This window comes from Phalaenopsis equestris, unplaced genomic scaffold (genome assembly GCF_001263595.1).
Source record: "Phalaenopsis equestris unplaced genomic scaffold, ASM126359v1 Scaffold232282, whole genome shotgun sequence".
Lineage (NCBI taxonomy): Eukaryota > Viridiplantae > Streptophyta > Magnoliopsida > Asparagales > Orchidaceae > Phalaenopsis > Phalaenopsis equestris.
In genome coordinates, this window is record NW_018250250.1 from 3291 (window position 1) to 4847 (window position 1557).

A 1557-nucleotide genomic window follows, 5' to 3' on the forward strand; every position below is an offset into this window, starting at 1 on the left:
AGCTCAATTGGTGAGGCCCTTTTTGCTTGAGAAGAGTAGTAGGGGTAGTACTCTCTTTTCACAAAAAAAAATTATTATTTTTTTCTAGTGGGCGGGTCAGGCGGCCAAGGTAGATTCGAGCCGGTCGATCTGGTTCATGAGCCAAAAATAACATTCAAGCCGGCTCGCTTACAATTCGAGTCGGCTCAAAAATTGAATCGATCCACGTTGGGTCAGATCGAAATTTACCGGATCAATCCATGATCCGATTTCGATCTGGTCAAAAATATTTCGATCCGATTTCAAGCCGGCCCTAGATCAACTCGAAATCGGATCGTTCACACCCCAACATGCTATATAGGTTTTCTAGCAAACGAAAGGATGCTCTGAATATAATTGGGCTATCTGTCATCTGGGGAGAAGGTGACCGTCAATTTCTATTATGAAAGATTTTTTGGTTGTTGATGCACAACCCACCCATGACGCGACCTTTGATCGCCGCCGTTCAAAAATTTCAGAACGATGGTATCCACCTTTGTTAAGCTAAATCTAAAATTTTCCAATGAGCCATAAAATTGATTATGAACCGCCTTGACAAGAGACGATCACAAATTAACACCTCTGAATGCAGTCAGTTACACAATTCCCGAGCCAACTTTGACATGAACTTACTAAGCCATACCAAAGCTTATCACACCATACCTTCGATAGAACACCCTTACACGTTTAAATTATGATCAACTATGGGCCTCATGTTTAAACTTTATAAAGCATAGCCCCTTAATACACTATCACCCAGATCCACTTGACAAATCTTTAAGGCAACTCATGAATTCCAATTAAATTTCCTGATAAAAAAGATCTCCAAGGTACATCCACTATACTAACCTAAAAATGAAACTCATATTATCCTATTTGAGTTGACCATCCATCTCCATCCAAACCCCCATGAAAAACTTCAATCATAAAAATAAAGTAAGTCTCAGTCAATCTCATGAATTAGTTAGGAAAAACAACAAAGACCTTATTTTAATGTCATTAATCCTTTTTTACATCATGAATTCTTTTAAAGAAACTTCCTAAAAAGAGAATCACACCTCAAACACATCAAATTTTATACAAGAACATATAATTTAAGGTGTTTGTCAAATGTCAGCAGCCAGGCCTTCAGATTCTGATGCAGCTTCAGCAATGTCTCCTTTCATCCATCTCCTCAACATCTCCAATGCAGCCCGGGGCTGATCCATAGGAACCATGTGTCCTGCGTCATGAACCTGGCAGAAAAACAAGTCATAATTGCAGGAAAACAAAAAATATTATTTTCTCAACACCCACCACATGAGTAGAGAATTAAATATGTATTTGTTACCTTTAAGAAACTCAGAGGGCCATGACTCTTCAGTTCTCCCGCCTGCTTACCATCGACGATAAATGGCTTCTCAGGCGATGAGGTGAAAGCTTGCTGACCAGACCATTCCATGGCATGAACCCATCTCGAGTTCCCTGATTAAGAAAAGCCATATAACTAACTATAAATACTTAATCTTTTAATAAAGTGTCAAAATGGTCTAAAGTAAT

The 1557-nt window shown here is 38.9% G+C and overlaps 1 protein-coding gene across 1 annotated transcript; it reads right to left on the reverse strand.

Annotated features, from left to right (window-relative positions):
- Positions 1 to 857: 857 nt before the first annotated feature.
- On the reverse strand, positions 858 to 1478 carry LOC110038231 (serine carboxypeptidase-like). The gene is made up of 2 exons (XM_020743000.1): positions 1349 to 1478; positions 858 to 1253 (listed from the first exon to the last, which is right to left on the reverse strand). Exons 1-2 carry the CDS (start codon positions 1457 to 1459, stop codon positions 1125 to 1127), a joined length of 240 nt encoding a protein of 79 aa, XP_020598659.1. The 5' UTR covers positions 1460 to 1478; the 3' UTR covers positions 858 to 1124.
- Between the last annotated feature and the right edge of the window lie 79 nt (positions 1479 to 1557).

Excerpts from the sequence above, each read along its gene's own strand:
- LOC110038231 (XM_020743000.1), bottom strand. The coding sequence starts at position 1,459 with ATGGAATGGTCTGGTCAGCAAGCTTTCACCTCATCGCCTGAGAAGCCA. Across the intron at positions 1,254-1,348 it reads GCCCTCTGAGTTTCTTAAAG|GTTCATGACGCAGGACACAT; the intron begins GTAACAAATACA and ends TTTTTCTGCCAG.